Raw genomic sequence first — 19008 nt, 5'->3', positions numbered from 1 at the left:
TTCCTTTGCTTAATAGGTTTGGCCCCTGGGCTAATATTGAGTTTATGGACAGCTACTTCTGGGTCTGTCCCTGGCATATCCTCCACCTTCTATGCAAAAACATCAATGGTGCGAGACAGACAATTGATGACTTCCTCCCTGATGTTGGCCTTGAGATCTTGACCAATAGTTACTGCTTTTTCGTGCTCGAGCTCGACCACTTCCAATTCCTCAACGGGGGCCAATCTTTCCCTTGGCTCGAGCTAGAGCTTGAGGTCTGAAAGTTGGATGATGTCCATACTCATTCCTCGGATGCTAGTAACATAGCACTATCTGGCAGTCGTTTGTTCTCCTCGAACTACTCCGATGCCATGACCTGTGGGGAACTTCAAGGCAAGGTGGAAAGTTGATACAATAGCCTTGATCTTGTTCAGTACGGGGTCCTCCCAGGATGATGCCGTAGGCTATTGGGGTATTAACCACTTGAAATTGAGTGATCTCTGTCACTTGTGAATTACTAGATCCTAATGTAAGTAGAAGCTCGACGATGCCCTCAGGGATAATGACTCCACCACCAAATCCTTGTAGAGGAGTTTTTACTGCTTTGAGCTGTTTGGGAGAGATCCCCATTTTTGCGAAAGCCTCCTGCGAGAGTATATTTGCTGCACTCCCATTATCAACCAGTATCCTCTTTACTTCGAAGTTAGCCACAACCGCAGAGACGACCAAGGTATCGTCATGGATATATGATATTCCTTCCAAATCTCTTGCTCCAAAAGTGATGTCTTTAACTTTATCACGGGATTCCCCTGGGATATGAGCATGTTGGCAAGCATACTGTTTTCGCCCACTATTTGTGTCTCCTCCAGATGCTATGCCCCCGATGATAATATTATTTGTCTCGACAGTGGGTTGAGCACCACTTTCAGTTCCAAGCTCTTTCCGGTTGTTACGATCATTCCTTGGGCGTTTATCGTGACCAATGTAATTCCTTAAGAATCCTCTTTTAATGAGAGCTTCGATCTCCCGCTGCAAGGCTTAGCAATCCTCCATGGTATGTCCATGATCCCGATGAAATTCGCAATATTTGCTCCTATCTCTTGTGTCAGGGGTGATTTTATCCATGAAGGCCACTTTAATTCTTTCATATCCTTAATCGCCATCAAGATGTTTGTTTTAGAGGTGTTCAACCGAGTTAGAGGTGCCGAGGGTGCCTCATTTCTGCGCTTTTCGAGAGGAAGCTCATGCCGGGGAACGGGATCATGTTGCCTCTTGTTTTTGACCTTTTCATGAGGAGGATCAGCTCTCCTTGGATTCAACGTCTCCTCCATATTGATGTACTTTTTCGCTCGATTAAGGAGCTTGATCACTGTCTGTGGTGGGGTCTTTGATAAAGACATTTTGAAGGCCTCAGACCTTATGGCATAGGTGAGGGCAAAAATTGCTGCTGTAATATGGAGGACTGGTATTTGAAGTCTTTCCTTGTTAAATCTTATCATAAAACCTAGTAGGGTTTCATTCGGCCCTTAGCGTAGTTGCATGAAGGAGGCTGCGGTCTTCCTGATTCGCTTGCTACTCGCAAAGAAGGCTGAGAACTTATCAACCAAATTTGAGAATGAGGCTATGGAGTTGGGTTCCAATGTCGAGAACCAATCCCTAACAGCATTAGTCAGTGTTTGTGGAAAGGCTTTGCACATAACCTGATTGGGCACAACTTGCAAGTTTATGACATCGGTATATACATTGAGGTGGTTGATGGGATCGATCGTCCCATCATATTCTTTAATGTGAAGATATTTGAATCTGTTGGGCAAGGGATATGACCATATCTCTAGTGTGAATGGAGTGTTAGGAGTGAAACCCGTTGGCCCCCGAGCATTCCGTTGCAGGCCAACTGTAATTCCTTCTTGAATGATCCAGGCAATTTCACGAGAATCCATGGTGATCGAACTCCAGCCCAAGGCCATATTGTGAATACCCGAGGTTCCTACTCCGCCAGTTGTGGGGTTTGGTGGTCATGCTCGAGCATCAGCCATGAAACCGCCATGTTCTGCCTGCGACGACGACGGATGTGAATTTCTTTGACTTAACAGTTGCATGAGCGTGGCCACTTGCTGACGGAGCTCTTCAAAGGCTTCGATTGTGATGACCACTGGCAGAGGTGTGGGCACTCCTGACGATTCTTCATGAGGAGCTAATTGATCTTCAGCAGGTTGAGGGATGAAAGCAGATGAGCTTGCGGGAGGAAGAGTTGATCGTGTGTTAACCATGGCTTCTGGTAGCGTTTCCCACAGACGGCGCCAATGATGCTACCAAAAATCGTACCTGTTGATTTCCTGAGCTTGATGATTTGGATTGAGCACGATCGTAGTCTTTCGGTACCTGAAATAAAGGCAACGAGGTATGTTCTCATCGCCCCTCCGATGCTTAAGTCAAAAAGGGAGTTATATGCATGAGATTATAAACTGGAGAATAACGAAAAACATACCTGAATAATGGCCTAAAGTTCTATATTTATAGAGGTAGGTAGTTTACTCCTAGTAAGATTGTGCCAGTTGGATATGGAATCCTGTTTTTGAGGAATGTCCTACTCGTAATGGAATTGTTTGACTAGTGGTGTAAGAGTTGATATAGAGTTCTTGGGTGTTTAGGTGTTTGTTTGTTAGGCACATAGGTCTAGAAGATCTGTTAAGGGAATATGTTCCGAGGACATATTCTCAAGGACCATGAGGTGATTTTAGTATTCGTATGAATTTCCTCGAGGACTAGAAAGATCTCGAGGACATGTGGCAGAAAAATGAGCGGAGCACGTATAGAGTCCTCGGGTATACAATATTGGTATCATTAGTTGCCAAGGGCTCGATCTCAACTCACTTCGTAAAGTACTCCACTGCTACAACTACAAACTTCAATTGTCCCCTAGTTATCAAAAACGGACTGAGGATATCAATACCCCATTTCTCAAACGGGACCAAGCAACTGATGTTCGTGAGGTTCTCTGCGGGAAAGTGGATAACATTACCAAACCTCTGGCACTTGTCACAAACTTCTTCACATATTCTACGGCATCTTTCTTCATGGTAGGTTAGTAATATCCGTACTTTATGAGTTTAAAGGCTAATGCCCGAGCTCCTTGATGGTTCCTACATACTCCTTCATGAACTTCCTCTAGGGCTTGGGAGGATTCCGAAGGCTTAAGGCACCTAAGGTACGAAAGTGTGAGGCTCCTGCGAAATAAGACCCCACCAATAATGCAATACCTTGGAACTTTTGACCGGACGCTCCTTGTTGCCGGAGGATCTTCTGGAAGATTGTCATTTGTTATGAAATCCACAATTGGATCCATCCATGATGGCTCATGATCAATGTCCATTACCCCAACTGGTGGATTGATGCTAGGCTCAATCACAAATCTGACATATACTGTCTTGTCAAGTCCATCTACTCTCATGAACACTAGCCTTGATAAGGCATTTGCCTTGCAATTGTCACCCGGGCAATCTTGACTATTTCGCACCTCTTCAATTTTCGTTGGAGATCATGAACTTTTAAGCAGTATAAACTCATTTTTTCATCTTTCTTCTCGAATGTACCGTCAATCTAGCCAACCACCAACTGGGAATCACTAAAAATTTTGATACTTTCAAGTTCGAGATTAATGGCAAGTTCCATGGCTATATGATAGCCTCATACTCTGCTTCATTATTGGTTGCCTCAAATTCAAACCTGAGTGCACACAGAATGTCTATGAACATGTCCGGGCTCGTGATAATGACCTCAGTACTTGAGCCCGAGGAGTGTGATATTCCATCTATGAAAATTTGCCAAACATCTGTCGTAGTGCTCGAGATCTCATCTGGCCCCCAAGGCCTTGGGGTGAGTTCTGCAATGAAATCCGCTAAGGCTTGGGCTTTGATGGACAGACGAGGTTTGAACTCTATGTCAAACTCTCCAAGTTCAATTGCCCATTTTAGTAACCTGCCTGAGACGTTTGGCTTTTGAAGGATGTGTTTCAGAGGCTGGTTAGTGAGCACCACTGGGATGAGACTAAAAATATTGCCGAAACTTTCGTGCTGCCACTATTAGGGCAAGGGCAAGTTGCTTGGCCAAAGTGTACCTGGTCTCTACATCAAGTAGGACTTTACTTACGTAGTAAATGGGTTGCTGGGCTCTGTTGACCTCTTTCACCAAGATGCCGCTCACTGCATTTTGAGACATGACTAAGTACAATAACAAAGTATCCACAAGCTCTGGTTTAGTAAGGATAGGAGGAGACGCCAACGTCTGTTTGAGCTCCTGAAAAGCCTTCTCACACTCCTCATTCCATTCAAAGGATTGGCTACTTCTAAGAACTTTGAAGAAAATGAAGCACGTGTCTGTTGCCCGAGACATGAACCTGTTTAGGGCTGCTACCCTACCTGTCAATTTTTGGACCTCTTTCTTAGTCCTGGGAAATTCCATTGCTGCCAAAGCCTAGATCTTATCGGGGTTTGCTTCTATCACTTGGTGAGTGATCATGAAGCCCAAAAATTTTTCTGAAGCTACACCGAACACACACTTCTCTAGGTTGAGCTTCATCCGATATTTTTGTAGGGTGGCGAATACCTTCTCCAGGTCGGATATGTGTTGCTCTACCTTCTTACTCTTTACCACCATGTCGTCAACATAGGCCTCGATGTTCTTCCCTATCAAATCAGCAAAGACTTTGTTGACGAGCCTCTGATATATTGCCCCAGCATTTTTCAACCCAAACGGCATCATCCTATAGTAATATATAGCTGAATCAGCCATGAATGAAGTCTTCTCTTGGTCTTCCTCAGCCATAAAGATTTGATAATACCCTGAGAATGCATCTAAGAAGCTGTACAACTTATGTCTGGATGTGCTATCCACAATATTGTCTATTTGGGGAGCGGGTAGCTGTCTTTAGGGCATGCCTTATTGAGATCTATAAAGTCGATGTAGACCCTTCATTTACCACTGGCCTTCTTCACAAGAACAACGTTAGTGAGCCAATCGGGGTATTGGACTTCCCTTATGAACCCCACTCTCACCAGTTTGCCGACCTCTTCCAAAATGACCACACATCTTTCTAGCGCAAACTGTCTCTTCCTTTACTTAATAGGTTTGGCCCCTAGGCTTATGTTAAGTCTATGGACTGCTATTTCAAGGTCTATCTTTGGCATATCCTCAACCATCCATGCAAAAACATCAATGTTGTGGGACAGACAATTGATGACTTCCTCTAGGAGGCTAGCCTTGAGATCCCGACCAATTGTTACTGTTTTTCCATGCTCGAGTTCGACCACTTCCAGTTCCTCAACTAGGGTAAGTCTACTCCTTGGCTCGAGCTCGAGGTCTGAAAGTTGCATGACGTCTGTACTCATTCCTTGGATGCTAGTAACATAGCACTATCTGGCAGCTATTTGGTCTCCTTGAACTATTCTGATGCCATGACCTGTTGGGAACTTCATGGCTAGCTGGAAAGTTAATACTATGGCTTGGATCTTGTTCAGTAGGGGTCTTTCCAGGATGATGTTGTAGGCCATAGGAGTGTTAACCACTTGGAAGGGCGTGATCTCCATTACTTGTGCATTGTCAGAACCCAATGTAAGCAGAAGCTTGACGATGCCTTCCAGGATGATGACTCCACCACCAAATCCCTGTGGAGGAGTTTTTACTACTTTGAGCTGTTTGGGAGAGATCCCCATTTTAGCAAAAGCCTCCTGTGAAAGTATATTTTCCGCACTCCCATTATCAACCAGAATCATCTTTACTTCAAAATTAGCCACAATTGTAGAGACGACCAAGGCATCGTCATGAGGATATGATACTCCTTCCAAATCTCTTGCCCCAAAAGTAATGTCTTTGAGTTTATCATGGGATTCCTTTAATGTATAAGCATGTTGGCGGGCATATTGCTTTCGCCCACTACTTGTTTCTCCTCCAAATGCTATGCCTCCAATGATAATATTAATGGTCCCGGCAATAGGTCGAGCACGGCTTCCGGCTCAAGGCTCTTTCCGATTGTCACGATCATTCCTTGGGCGTTTATCATGACCAATGTAATTCCTTAAGAGCCCTCTTTTAATGAGGGCTTCAATTTCCCACTACAAGGCTTGACAATCCTCCATGGTATGCCTATGATCTCGGTGAAATTCACAATACTTGCTCCTATCTCTAGTGTCAGGGTGCGACTTCATTCTTGAAGGCCACTTCAACTCTTTCATATCTTTGATTTCCATTAAGATATTTGCCTTTTAGGTGTTCAACTGGGTGGGAGGCCCTGGTAGCCCTTCATTGTTGCACTTTTCTCGAGAATGCTCTAGCCGAGGAACAAGATCGTGTTGCTTCTTGTTCTTGACCTTTTCATGGGAAGGACCAAATCTCCTTAGATTCAGCGTTTCCTCCATATTAATGTATTTTTCAGCTCGGGTAAGGAGCTCAGTCATTGTCTGTGGCAGGGTCATTGATAAGGACATCTTGAAGGCTTCACATCTTATGGCGTAAGTGAGGGCAGAGACAGCTGCTGTGATGTACAGGTCGGGTATTTGAAACCTTTCTTTGTTAAACCTCGTCATAAAATCTCGTAGGGTTTCATTTGGTCCCTGGCGAAGTTTCATGAGAGAGGCCCCAGTCTTTCTGATACGCTTGCTACTTGCAAAGAAGGCTGAGAACTTATCAGCTAAATCTGAGAATGAGGCTATGGAGTTGGGCTCTAATGTCGAGAACCAATTCCTAGCAGTATTAGTCAGCGTTTATGGGAAGGCTTTACACATAACTTGATCCGGCGCAACTTGCAAATTCATGACATCGATATATATATATTGAGATGGTTGATTAGGTCGGTCGTCCCATCATACTCTTTAATGCGAGGATATTTAAATCTGTCTGGCAGGGGATATGACAATATCTCCGACGTGAATGGAGTGTTAGGGATAAAACCCGTTGGCCCCCGAGCATTCCTCTGCAGACCAACTGTAATTCCTTCTTGAATGATCCGGTCAATCTCCCCAGAATCCATAGCAACCGATCTCGAGCCTGAGGTCATGTTACGAATACCCGAGGTCCCTACTCTGTCAGTTGTGGGGTTTGGTGCTCGAGCTCAAGCTCAAGCATCAATCATAAAACCACCATGCTCTGCCTGCACCGGTGACGGATGCAAATTTCTTTGACTTAATAGCTATGTTAGCGTGGCCACCTGCTGACGGAGCTCTTCGAAGGCTTCAGTTGTGACAACCACCGACTGGGGTGCAGGCACTCCTGAGGACTCTTCTTGAGGAGCCGGTTGACCTTCAACAGGATGAGGGATGAGAGCAGATGAGCTTGTGAGAGGAAGACCTATCGTGTGTTAACCATGGCTTTTGGTAGCATTTCCCACAGACAGCGCCAATGATGCTACCAAAAGTCATCCCTGTTGATTTCACGAGCTTGAGGGCTTTGAATGAGCATGATCGTGATCTTTCGGCACCTGAAATAAAGGCAACGAGGTATGTTCTCGTCGCCCCTCCAATGATTAAGTCAAAAAGGGAATTATGTGTGTGAGGCTATAAACTGGAAATAATGGAAACGTACCTGAACAATGACCCATGGTCCTGTATTTATAGTAATAGGTGATATTATCCTAGTAGGACTCAACTAACTAGGTATCTCTATCCAACAAAGTCCTATTAGGTAAAGGAGTTGGACCAATGCCATGATTATGTTTACGATAGAATCCTTGCGGGAGCCAAGTATTGAAGTAATATGGTAGAGTTAGAGTTCAAACGACACAGGAATCCTATTGGGTCAATAATAACAGTCGTGGGATCTGAGGAGAATATATCCTGAGGACCACTCTTGCTCGAGGACAGGATTGTGGAAATGAGGATACAACAAGGCTGCAAGTGCTTGAGTATTATATCCTAGGATAAATGTTCGAGCATACCCAAAAATTGCCATATCACTATCTATAAATTTAGCTGCTATATGGAATTGTGTAGTAGTTTGCTAGAAGAGAGAAACAGAGAATTGGTAAGAGTAAGGAATAGTTTATTTGACATTTAAAGTTAATGACATTCAGATTCAGGTCCCACTGTGTCACCATAGATCCAATAAATTTGTTTAATTAGATATCTGGGGCACTCCCATTTTTTACCTTCTGAGTATGATCGGTGCTTTTGTGAGATTATTTGAGCTTTCCAGTTTATTTTATCTTGCATTTGCATCAGCTCTAGAGGTAATGAGTTTAGGAAAAGTAAAGTTGGAATTATTGTCTTCATGATCACTTTTTCTAAATTCTCGTGCTTGATGCTACTTATTTCAATATATATATTTTTAAATTATTGCGCTTCATTTATCAAATAGTTATCTTTGTAACGATGTGTCGTGCATGCTTAAGCATAAATTTTGAATGAGATTTTTTACTATTGATGCTATTGTAGAAAATTCAGTTGCTCCTGATGCTACCAAAAATCGTACCTGGTAAATCTCCTGAGCATGAGGACTGAGAAAGAGCACGAATGAGGCCTTTCGTACCTGCAACAAAGGCAACGAGATGTGTCCTCATCCCTCCGATGCTTAAGTCAAAAGGGAAATATATGTGAGGATATATGTTGAAATTGCATGTAAAGACATACCTGAATAATGGACCTAGGTCCTGTATTTATAGTGGTAGGTAGTTGAGAGAAAATCTTGGGAGGTTGCCAAAAGTGACCACATCACTAGCCCCCGTGCATCCATGCCAGAGGCTTGCGTGATATGCAAGTTTCTGGGATGAGATGCTAAGCATGTCGGGTGATAGGTATGCTCATGCTTCGAAGTTGGAGAGCTCATGCCAAGAAGTGGTCATGCTCATGCTTAGAAGTTGGCGAGCTCATGCCAAGAAGTGGTCATGCTCATGCTTAGAAGTTGGCCAAGAAGTGGTCATGCTCATGCTTAGAAGTTGGCGAGCTCATGCCAAGAAGTGGTCATGCTCATGCTTAGGAGTTGGCATGTTGATGCTATAGATTAGGCATGGTCATGCTAAAGAGTTAGGCATGATCATGCCTAGAGGTAGCATGCTCGTGACGAGTTGATCGGCACTTGAGCGCATAGACCTAGGAGATTAAGTTTCAACCACTTTGAAATTTTGGAAAGGAATGAGCTCGTTATCAATCTTCTTTTAAAAAAAATGAATGTGCTCAACCCCAACATTGTTAAAATTTTGAAAGGTCTAGACCTTGACTTCGTTAAAAATTTTGAAAGAAGGGAGATCGACCTCGAGCTCATAAAATTTGAAAGGAAGGGCTTAATCCCTGCCTTGTTGAAAATTTTGAAAGAAAGAGGCTCGAACTCGAGCTCGTTAATAAATTTTGAAAGGAAGGGCTTAATTCCTACCTTGTTAAAAATTTTGAAAGAGAAGAGCTCGACCACGAGCTCATAAATTTTGAAAGGAAGGGCTTGATCCCTACCTTGTTAAAAATTTTGAAAGAAAGAGACTCGACCTCGAGCTTTGTTTAAAAACTTTGAAAAAAATGAGCTGGACGAATAGACAATGGTTTATATAGGAGACATAGCCCAAACTCAATGTGCGATAATTATCCCGAGCCTTTGCGTCTGGGATTAGACAGTGTATTGAGCTCAAGGATAGTCTCGAGCCAATGTGAGAGACTTATCTCGAACTCTTATGGTTAGGATTTGACAATGGATTGAACTCGAGGACAGGCCCCCGAGCTCAACGTGACACAATCATCCCGAGCTCTTGTGGCTAGGATTTGGAAAAAGAATTAAGCTTGAGGATAGGTAAGAGCTCAATGTGAAAAATTTATCTCTAGCCCGTGTGGCTGGCATTTGGGAAAGAATTGAGCTTGAAGATAGGCATGAGCTGGGATTTGGAAAAAAAAAATTGAGCTCTAGGATATACTCAAGCCCAGTGTGACACAATTATCTGGAGCTTTGTGGTCGGGATTTGGGAAAAGAATTGAGTTGGAGGATAGGCACGAGCTCAATGTGAAAAAATTATCCCGAGCCCGTGTGGCTTGGATTTGAGAAAGAATTGAGCTGGAGGATAGGCACGAGCCCAATGTGAAACAATTATCTCGAGCCCTTCTAGCTGAGATTTGGGAAAAGAATTGAGCTCGAGGATAGACACGAGCCTAATGTGAAAAAAATTTCCCAAGCTCGTGTAGCTGGGATTATCAATGAATTGAACTCGAGGACATAGCCCCAACCCAATGTGAGAGAATTATACCGAGCTCTTGCAGTTGGAAGTAGACAATGTGTTGAGCTCGAAGACAGGCCCCCGAGCCCAACGTGAAATAATACCCCGAGCTGTGTCTCAATAAATTTGATAATAGGTTGAGCTTGACAAGCTCTTGATAGGCCCATGGTTAGGGTTTTTACTTTAATTCATTGCGAGACTTAGAGGTTCTTGCACGGGACAAGACTTAGATGTATGCACGGGGCAATGCTTAGAGGTGTCTGCTTGGAATAGGGCTTTGGTGCCTACGCGGGGCAGGGCTTTGACGTGCCTGCTCATGACAGGGCTTTGATGGTGTCTGCTCGAGGCAGGACTTTGATGTGCTTGCGTGGGACAGGGCTTTGATACTTGCACGGGGCAAGGCTTTGAGGTGCCTGCTCGTAACAGGGCTTTGGTGCCTGCGCAAGACAAGATTTTGATGTGCCTGCTCATGACAGGGCTTTGATGGTGCCTGCTCGGGCCAGGACTTTAATGTGCCTATTCGTGACAGGGTTTTGGTGCCTACGCGAGACAGGGCTTTGTGGTGCCTGCTCTTGACAGAGCTTTGGTGTACCTGCCTAGGGCAGGGCTTTGATGGTGCATGTTCGTGACAAGGCTTTGGTGCTTGCGTAGGGCAGGGCTTTATGGTGCCTGCTCGGGATAGGGCTTTTGTTGAATGTATGTCTACAAGATGAAGCGATGTTAAAAGCAAACTGCTATATCACAATAAAGTAAGTGCTCAAGGCAACTTGGCCCGAATTCTAAAAATGAACTGCTTAAGGGCACGCAAGGCCAAAAGGACACAAATTAAGCAATCTACATACTGGGGACAAGGACAACTACTTACAATGAAGCTTCAAGTTGTGATCATTCCATGAGTAATTTTTCTATTTAGGCTTGAGCTCGAGCTCTACCAGTTCTTCGACATGGACTAACCTTCCACGATGTTCAAGAGACCAACCCCGAGGTCGGGCCCGTAGGTTTTATGCCCGAGGTCCCAACAGCGTCAACAATAGAAACGGAACCTCGAGCTCGAGCATCGACCATGAATCTACTTTCTAGTGTCGAGGTCAGTGGTGTAGATGTGCTGCTTGGGTTCAGCAGCTGAGTCAAGCTAATGACTTGTTGATGAAGTTCCTCAAATGCTCAAGTGGTGACAAATGGCGGTTGAGGTACTGGTATTTCTGATGGTTCTTCTTGAGGAGTTGGTGGATCTTTAGCAAGTGGATTGCTTGGTATGGATGAACTTGCTGGAGGAAGACCTGAACGTGTGTTGACCATGGCTTTTGATAGCGCTTCCCACAAACGACTTCACTGATGCTACCAAAAATCATACCTAGTAGATCTCCCGAGCATGAGGACTGAGAAAGAGCATGAATGAGGCCTTCCGATTACTGCAACAAAGGCAATGAGATGTGTCGTCGTCGTCTCTCCGATGCTTAAGTCAGAAGGAAAATATATGTGAGGATATATGCTGAAATTGCATGTAAAGACGTACCTAAATAATGGACCTGGGTCCTGGGTCCTGTATTTATAGTGGTAGATAGTGTACTCCTAGTAAGATTGAATTAGTTGGATGTTTTATCCAATAAAGTCATACTTGAGAGGAGTATTTTATTTGTAATATAATTGCATGACCAATAATGCTATTGTTGACATAGAGTTCTAGTGGACGTAGGAATCTTGTTGAGGTGTTTGTATCAAATTATAATCCTTAGAAGATAAGACTTCTTATGGGCCTGACCAAAAGGTGTTCGGTATGAAGGGAAGAGCTCGAGGACTCATGAATCTCGTATATCGAAAGGATACTTGAGGACATATGCAAAGTGCAAGACCTCGAGTGTAATACCTTCGAGGACTAAATCACTCCGAAAACTGTGTGCCCCTATATGTGATGAGCAAGACCCTATGAGTTTTTGGGAGAAACATCTCGAGAGGTTGTCAAAAGTGATTACATCAACTCTTATTTGCCTCTACATGACATTTAATATTATTTAATTAAATATAAATAAACGATATCATTATTACAACTCGACGATCAACGATCAATAATCGTCATAGCTCGTCAATATTTTTGGATCTGCCATTGTCTATTGTGAACTTTCAACCTCGGGATTAAGGAGTCTTCAAGACTACCAAGGTGACCTCGGGGTTGACCAATTCTATACACATCTGATCTAATAAAACTTCATACAATTTCCACAAAAGTTTTCCCCTGGAATTACAACATATAATAAGAAATTATGGGAAAATCTTATTTTTATTTATACGGCCCAAGCACTTGGCCCTAATTACTTTCGAACATGCTGAATTCTGTGTTAATTGGACTGAGGCGTGTTGTTACTACTATTAGTCATCATTTTCTTGAACTCTGCAAAGTTGACGTAACCATCGCCATCAGAGTCAACGGACTTGATCATCCTGGAACAATCCTTAACAGTACAACGCTCACCTAGACGCGAGAGCATCACGTGTAACTCAGAAGCAGAAATCAAGCCGTTGTGATTCTGATCATAGAGCTCGAACGCTTCCTTCAGCTCCTTCTCGCCGCCGTCTCCAGGGGCGGCAAATGGATCGGTCTCGCCTTTACAGAAGGTGGCGAACTCGTGGAGATTTATGAAACCGTCCTTGTCGGTATCCATCTCTGTCATCATGTGGCCGACCTCGTCGGCTGTGGTGTCGGCTGTTAAGGCTTTCATTACGCCGCTGAACTCTTCGGTAGAAATCTTGCCGTCGCCGTTTGCATCGAAGCGGTTGAAAGTCTTTTCTACCTCTCCCATATCTTCGAGGTACATGGAGGGTTTTGAATTCGGAGGTGTAATTGCTTCCATTGTTTGAGATTTTTCCATTCTGAAATTTCTGGGATTCTCACTGTTGAGCGGGGAAGGAGGTTGAAATATATAGAAAATAGAAAACGTGTGAGAAAAAGGTAACGGGTATAATTTCCATCACTCCGCATTGTGTAAAAGGTGGGGTAAGTTGTCGCCGCTGTCCCAACCTTTAACTTTTGGGCATTTCTTCCTCAACCTTTACTTTTTGACATTTTTATTTTTTTTGTTTTTCATAAATTTGCAACTGTGGTCCTCATTAGATAATGAATAACTGAAAAGAAAAATACAAAACATAAAGAACGAATATCCACCTCAAAATTCCACTCGACTAACCCCGCTCCCCCACCCCACCACCATGTCAAGCCCTCGCCCCAATCACACACCCTTGTCAATATTGTTGTTATTTAATTGAGGCGAAGAATATAATAGAGCCAATCAATATTGGTGTCGACTTATTCGAAAACTCGTATTCACTGCGACCAGAACATATAATAAGTGGAAAAATTCGACTAGCCTCTATATGATATGGGAAAATAATATTTTTGAATCTTGGAATGCAATAATGTAGATCTGGTGGTAGCGGGGTGGCATGGATTTTGTGGTGGTAATGATAGGTGTCATACGTGAGAATTTTGGGAAGTTTGCCTTAATTTTTCCTTTTTATTATTTGACAATTTGTCTCTCTTGCAATTATTTATTGTCTACTTATATTAAGGATAATATATATATATATAGCGGTTTTGTTTTATTTATTTTTTTAATATCTTTCAACTATTTATTAATAAGAAGTAGAATTTGGGAGTAGAAGTAAAAATTGTTAAAGATTGAGGACAGTGGATGCAATACGAGGAAAAATGGGTAAAAGAAAAGGAATACTTCACTTTCCTTATTTTGTACGGAAGAAATAAATTGGAAATGGATGTCGTGTTTGATTGGGTAAAGTGCATAATGTCGTACTAAAGTAGCGTTAGAAAATAATAAATAATATTTTATTTATTATATTGACTGGCGAAGGGACAAGACTAAAGTGTGTGATGATCTTCCCTACAATATTTTAATTTTTTAAAAATATTTAAAAACAAAAATTCGATATAAATAAGAAACCGTCCTGGTTGAATTTTGATTTTTTGAGAACCACTTGCACCTATTTTCTATCACACATTATTCAGATAAATAAATTTTCACCTTTTTTAATAATGTTTTCCTATTTTCAACCACATTTTCACAAAAGAATAAAAAATAAAAAAAATAGAATAATCATTTTCGAAAAAACTTTATCAAACAAGTGCATATATTTTTCATCCCCTTAAATTTTTTGGCCCCCTACATGAAAAGTTTGCACCTTCATTCATTCATTGTTATTTAAATACTATGTAAAAAGCATATTCTCTAATTATGATATTTTCTTTTGTTACTTTTATCCGTGACAGTTGTAAAGTTTTGATTCAAAATTTAAGCCCCTGTTTGGTCCCTATTTTTTGGAAAAGAAAATAGAGGAATAGTATTTTTTTTGAAAAATAAGTGGTTGAAAAAGAAGGAAAAGTTTTCGATTTACGTGTAATATTATTTTATGAAAGATTGTGTGGTTGAAAATAGAAGAGAGAAAAATGAAATGTAATGTAATTGAATTTAATGGAGGTCAAACGGGGCTAAGTAGTCAATATGTAATGGTATGTAACGAAAATGTTTTGAAAATTATTTTCTTTTTAACGTCATAATTTTTAAAAGGTGCATGTTGTTAAACTTAATTCTCGAAGCTTTATTTCTTAGATTGGGTTATTAACCTTTGACATTTCAATGCTCTCTTTTGATTTATGTGATTTCCTTGTAAGAAAAATGAACAACCTCTCTTGAATATGACTTATAGATTACATCATTCGGAGAAATTAAAGTGGCAATTTTGTGAGATTCTAACATAATATTCGTATGACAAGACTTTTGTTTCTACTTCTTATAGCTTTGTTTGAGCCCCATTTTTAAAAAAAATATACATTATTAAATAATGTTTTGATATCATTTCAATTACACATTTTTCAATAAAATAATATTCCGCGCAAATTCAAAATTTTTCTTATTTTTTAACCACATATTTTTAATCAATACACGATTCAAAAATGTATTTTTTTCCTCCTAAAATGGGGCTCAGACAAGGGCATAATAGAGTTTATTGGAGAAACTTCGTTAATTAGCCCCCATTTTGTAAAAAAGAAAATGGGTGAAATAGTTTTTTTTTTTTAAATGAATGGTTGAAAAAAAAGGAAAAATTTTCAATTTACGTGTAATATTATTTTATGAAAGATTGTGTGGTTGAAAATAAGAGAGAGAAAAATGAAATGTTATAGAATGAAAATTAATAGAGATCAAACGGAAACTTAATGTTTGAAAAATAATTTCCAAAGAGTTTTCTTATGAAGAAAAACTTTTAAAAAACTTCATATTGAACCAACTTTATTTAAACAAAATTCTAACAGGAAGAAACATTTTTAAGAAATTAAACAGTAAGTAACTTTTGATGCCTGTGAGAGGAGAAATGGGACCTTAATTATTATAAAGAATAGAATATAGTGATTTAAGGATTAGAACAGATACTTTGGGTGCATGTGGACAAAGTTGCACGGAGTAACAAATCGGTGTTTTTCATATTTTAACGCGTGAAGAATTTTTTAGCATCCCGCGTACCAGACGCGTGGCCTCGTCCGTTTTCTGCAGCATGGGTGCTGTCGTAAATGACTTATCCTAAAATAGCGAGTAATCTAAGGGTCCGTTTGATTGTAAAGATGGAATTGAATTGAATTGAAAACGAATTCCAGGGAATTGAATCGCTTTAAATTTATTTTCTTGGGAATTGTAAATTATTGTGTTTAATTGATATAATTTTTCACGTGAAAAATATTGAAATAAAAGTTTTTTTTATGTTCGTTTGGCTTTGTTTTACATGAAAATTGTCAATTAAAGAGATAAAATTTACTCGTATTAGGTATGAAATTTGATTCCATTGCCAACAAAAATAAAAAATAAAAAATAAAAGAAAATTATCTATATTTTAGTGTTCGTTTAATTTTATTTTATATGAAAATTGTCAATAAAAGAGAAATATTTTTTTACGATAATTCTTAGAATTTAATTTCATTGCCAAAAATTTAAAAATAGAAAAAAATTAAAAAATCGCTATAGTAACTGGGAATTTCAATTCTCACCATTTTGGTGAGAATTCCAATTCCATGATTTCATGGAAAATGCTGATGTGGCAAAAAGTGAGAATTTCAATTCTATGGAAAATTTTGGACAATCAAACAACCAAAAGTTGGAAAATGGAATCCACTTTCTATGGAAAAATTGGAGCAATCAAACATTACCTAAAATTCAGATGGTAATAATTAATATTTTAAAATTTATCCTAAATTTTTACTCGGAAAAAGTAAAATGTTGAAAAAGTTAAGAAGTCGAAGTATGGCCGATGTGGAATAATAATTAAAAAAAAAAAAAAGGCTCTGGGGTAAAAATTCACACATTGGCCTTAGAGGCTTAAATACCATATTGAGGCCCGTTAATTGACCCAATTAATGCGGAGGAAGCAATAACAAATTACATACCTGCTAGAAAATAGGTGATCGACCCACTGACAGAATACTCACATTAGGGGAAGGGTCCACTTATTTTGGAAATTTTTTATGCAATCGAATCCTACAACAATGTGTCTATTTATCAGCTCCTATATTAAATTTCTTCTGACATTTCGGTTTTATTCAACAAATTAACAATATCATTCCAAAAGTTAATGGACCATCTCACACGTGAGTCACAATAAGATTCGACGATAATTTTGCAAGATGAATTTTCTATCAAATTATTAACTTTAAGAATCCATATCTTTAAAAACAAGAATATAGAACAAAGTGCTAATTTTGAATATTCAATGTTGACAGAGACTAAAGTTTTTATTAACTTTGACATATGTTGTTGGATATAGACAAATTCATTATTTCGTCCAAGAATTAATAATTTTATTATTTATTCAAGAAGAATTAGCCACTGTTTGATGGCCAGTATCTATCTACAATATATTAAAAGTGTGGATTGAAGAGAAACTTTTGAATACTAATTTTACCCTTACATATTTAGTTATATGTCAATTCTACCCTTATATATTTAATATAATACAATTTAATATAATTTAACTTCATTTAATATCCATTTAAGTGAAATGCTATTAATTAAATTAATTTTTTTTTAAAATTTCTATACATGGTTATATAAGGCCATCATTTGAGCTCTTTAAACATTTGTTTTTTTCAATTTCATTTTGAATTAATGCTATTAATCAAATTAAAATAATTTTTTTTATTATCAAAATGAGAATTTAGGGCCATCATTTGAGTTCCTTAAACAATACCCATTTTTCAATTTCATGTTGAATAAATTGAATTAATGCTCTTAACAAAAATCCCTTATATTTTTAGCTATACATCAATTCTACTCTTATATATTTAATATAATTTAAGTGCATTTAATATTCACTTCAATGTAATACTTATTGTTTTATATTAAAGTATTTAAAATTTTACATTAATTGAATTAAGTTTAATTACTTAAATTACATTATTTAAACTAAGTTTACCACTTAAAATCTAAGCTCACATATATAGATATAATTTTATCATAATTATATAATAAAATATATTAAAGGTTGCATTAATATAATGGTAGATTAATTATCATATAAAATAATATTTATTATATTTTTAATATGATTATATATGTAGATGAGCTTTGATTTTGAGTAATTAAACTTAATTTAATCAATCTAAAATTATGAGTACTCCAATATGAAAAATTAAGCCCTTGTTTGAGCCCCATTCTTTTTATAATAATGCATTTTTGAATAGTGTATTGATGGAAAATGTGTGATTAAAAAATAAGAAAAAATTTTGAGTTTACGTGTAATATTATTTCATTGAAGAATGCGTAGTTGAAATGATATCAAAACATTATTTAAGAATGTATTTTTTCAAAAGAATGGGGATCAAACGGGGGCCAACTCTATACTTAAAAGGAGACTACATGAAATTAAATTCTAATTAATCTATCATTAATACCACATTTAATATACTATAATGTTATTTTATATGTACATGTATGTATATTGTATTATTTATTATTTATATAAGTGAGTTTCACTTAAAATCAATGTTCATCTATTTATATAATTATATTATAATTACAATATATATAAAATAAAATGTGCAGATAGATGAGAAATGTTCAATTTACCATTTTGTTTTCATATATCATTGTCAATATTTTCGTTAAATAATTATAGATTTTGCTTTTAATTAATTAATACTTGATAATATAACTATTTAAATACAAATAACAATAAATTGAAAAGAAAAAACTGCTGAAATGTGATCAATAGTTATGAAGTAAGGAATCAGTGATGGGAGACAATCTTAAAAACCTTATTAATTACTCTTAATAATTAGGAGTTATTGACTCTTCTAATATTTGTATCCACACACTAAATACAAGCTTTGCATCTCAACTACTCATTTTCGCTAAATCCATTTTTTTAAGTATTAGTAAAAATTAATATTATGCATTCTAAAAAATAATTATTATAGTATTGGTTATTTATTATTGCGTGTTCATTTTTGCATAAGCATAAAAATTGATGGTAATCATGTTATTTATTAGATATAAATCTATAAAGAAAAGAAAAGAAAATTAGTTTTATCTCAGTACATTTAAATGAAGAATTTTTATTCCTCCATTTGTATTAATCCCATTCAAAAGAAATGGACATCCCTTGTTTAAAATTTTTCACTTCGATATCTATTTTGAGTGTAACTTTGGTTCTAATTTAAAAAAGATGATATGGATTAATATGAGGAGCATGATTAATTTGTAATTTTTTGTTTCTAAATATGTTTAGTTAAAATTCTTTTTTATTTTTATTTTTTAGGTAAACAAGTTTATGGTATAGACAAAATAAATATATAT

General features: G+C 38.3%; 1 protein-coding gene across 1 annotated transcript; it reads right to left on the bottom strand.

The window, feature by feature from the left end:
• Positions 1 to 12167: 12167 nt before the first annotated feature.
• Positions 12168 to 13076, bottom strand: LOC111405234 (calcium-binding allergen Ole e 8-like). The gene has a single exon (XM_023034037.1). The coding sequence runs from the start codon at positions 13024 to 13026 to the stop codon at positions 12496 to 12498; it is 531 nt and encodes a 176-aa protein (XP_022889805.1). The 5' UTR covers positions 13027 to 13076; the 3' UTR covers positions 12168 to 12495.
• Positions 13077 to 19008: the final 5932 nt, after the last annotated feature.

This window comes from Olea europaea, chromosome 12 (genome assembly GCF_002742605.1).
Source record: "Olea europaea var. sylvestris chromosome 12, O_europaea_v1, whole genome shotgun sequence".
NCBI classification, from domain to species: domain Eukaryota; kingdom Viridiplantae; phylum Streptophyta; class Magnoliopsida; order Lamiales; family Oleaceae; genus Olea; species Olea europaea.
The sequence above is the reverse complement of the archived record's forward strand: the minus strand, read 5'-3'. Positions and strand labels throughout refer to the sequence as shown.